The sequence below is a fragment of the Nannospalax galili genome, unplaced genomic scaffold, assembly GCF_000622305.1.
Source record: "Nannospalax galili isolate Female #2095 unplaced genomic scaffold, S.galili_v1.0 scaffold1050, whole genome shotgun sequence".
Lineage (NCBI taxonomy): Eukaryota > Metazoa > Chordata > Mammalia > Rodentia > Spalacidae > Nannospalax > Nannospalax galili.
In genome coordinates, this window is record NW_008329037.1 from 1213553 (window position 1) to 1214240 (window position 688).

At 50.7% G+C, this 688-nt stretch overlaps 1 protein-coding gene across 1 annotated transcript in view; it reads right to left on the reverse strand.

Moving 5' to 3' along the window:
- LOC103732113 (neutrophilic granule protein-like) overlaps nt 1-473 on the reverse strand; it is a 4852-nt gene extending 4379 nt beyond the window's left edge. Inside the window, exon 1 of the mRNA XM_008830627.2 lies at nt 297-473. Within this exon, the coding sequence (XP_008828849.1) occupies nt 297-473 (177 nt within the window). The remainder of the gene's footprint in view (nt 1-296) is intronic.
- Between the last annotated feature and the right edge of the window lie 215 nt (nt 474-688).

A 688-nucleotide genomic window follows, 5' to 3' on the forward strand; every position in this document is an offset into this window, starting at 1 on the left:
TATATAAAATGGAACTGGGCATGGTGGTGTAGGTGCTTGCCTTTAATCTCAGGGAGACAGAGACAGGTGGGCCTCTGTGAGTTTGAGCCCAGCCTGGTCTACTTAGTGATTTCCAGGAAAGCTGGGGCTACAGGGAGACCCTGTCTCAAAAACAAACAAAATAGCTAATGGGAACCAAACCAAGCACTTTGCCTGTGCTAGGTAGGCATCCTCACCTGCCTGACATCCTCACAGATATAAAGCAGTCACCTGCTCCTACACCACCTGCTTCTTAGGCTGAGGTTGGAGACACTCACCCTTCCAGATGGTGGGGTGGCTTGCAGCAGGCGAAAGAGGGGCTTTCCTTGCTGCCCATTATTGTAGAACTTCAAGGCCTGGGTGACAATATCTTCATATCTTGGTGGGCGATGGGCCTCACAGAACACCACTGCTGAGGCCACCACCAATACAAAGGCCTTCCACAGCCCTGCCATCATCTCTCTGACTCACTGCCACTCTCAGCCCCTTTTATTTAGGGGGTGCTTAGGTTGCCTTGCACAAGAACTGCTGGTGACATAAAAGGCTGGTGCCTCCAAAAAGGGGGGGCCCCTTCTTAGCTAGAGACCAAGTATTGGCCAATGTTACAAAACACTCTTGGCCAAGAGGGGCAAGTATGTTTCGGCAATAGACCAGGACTTAGAAGTTATTC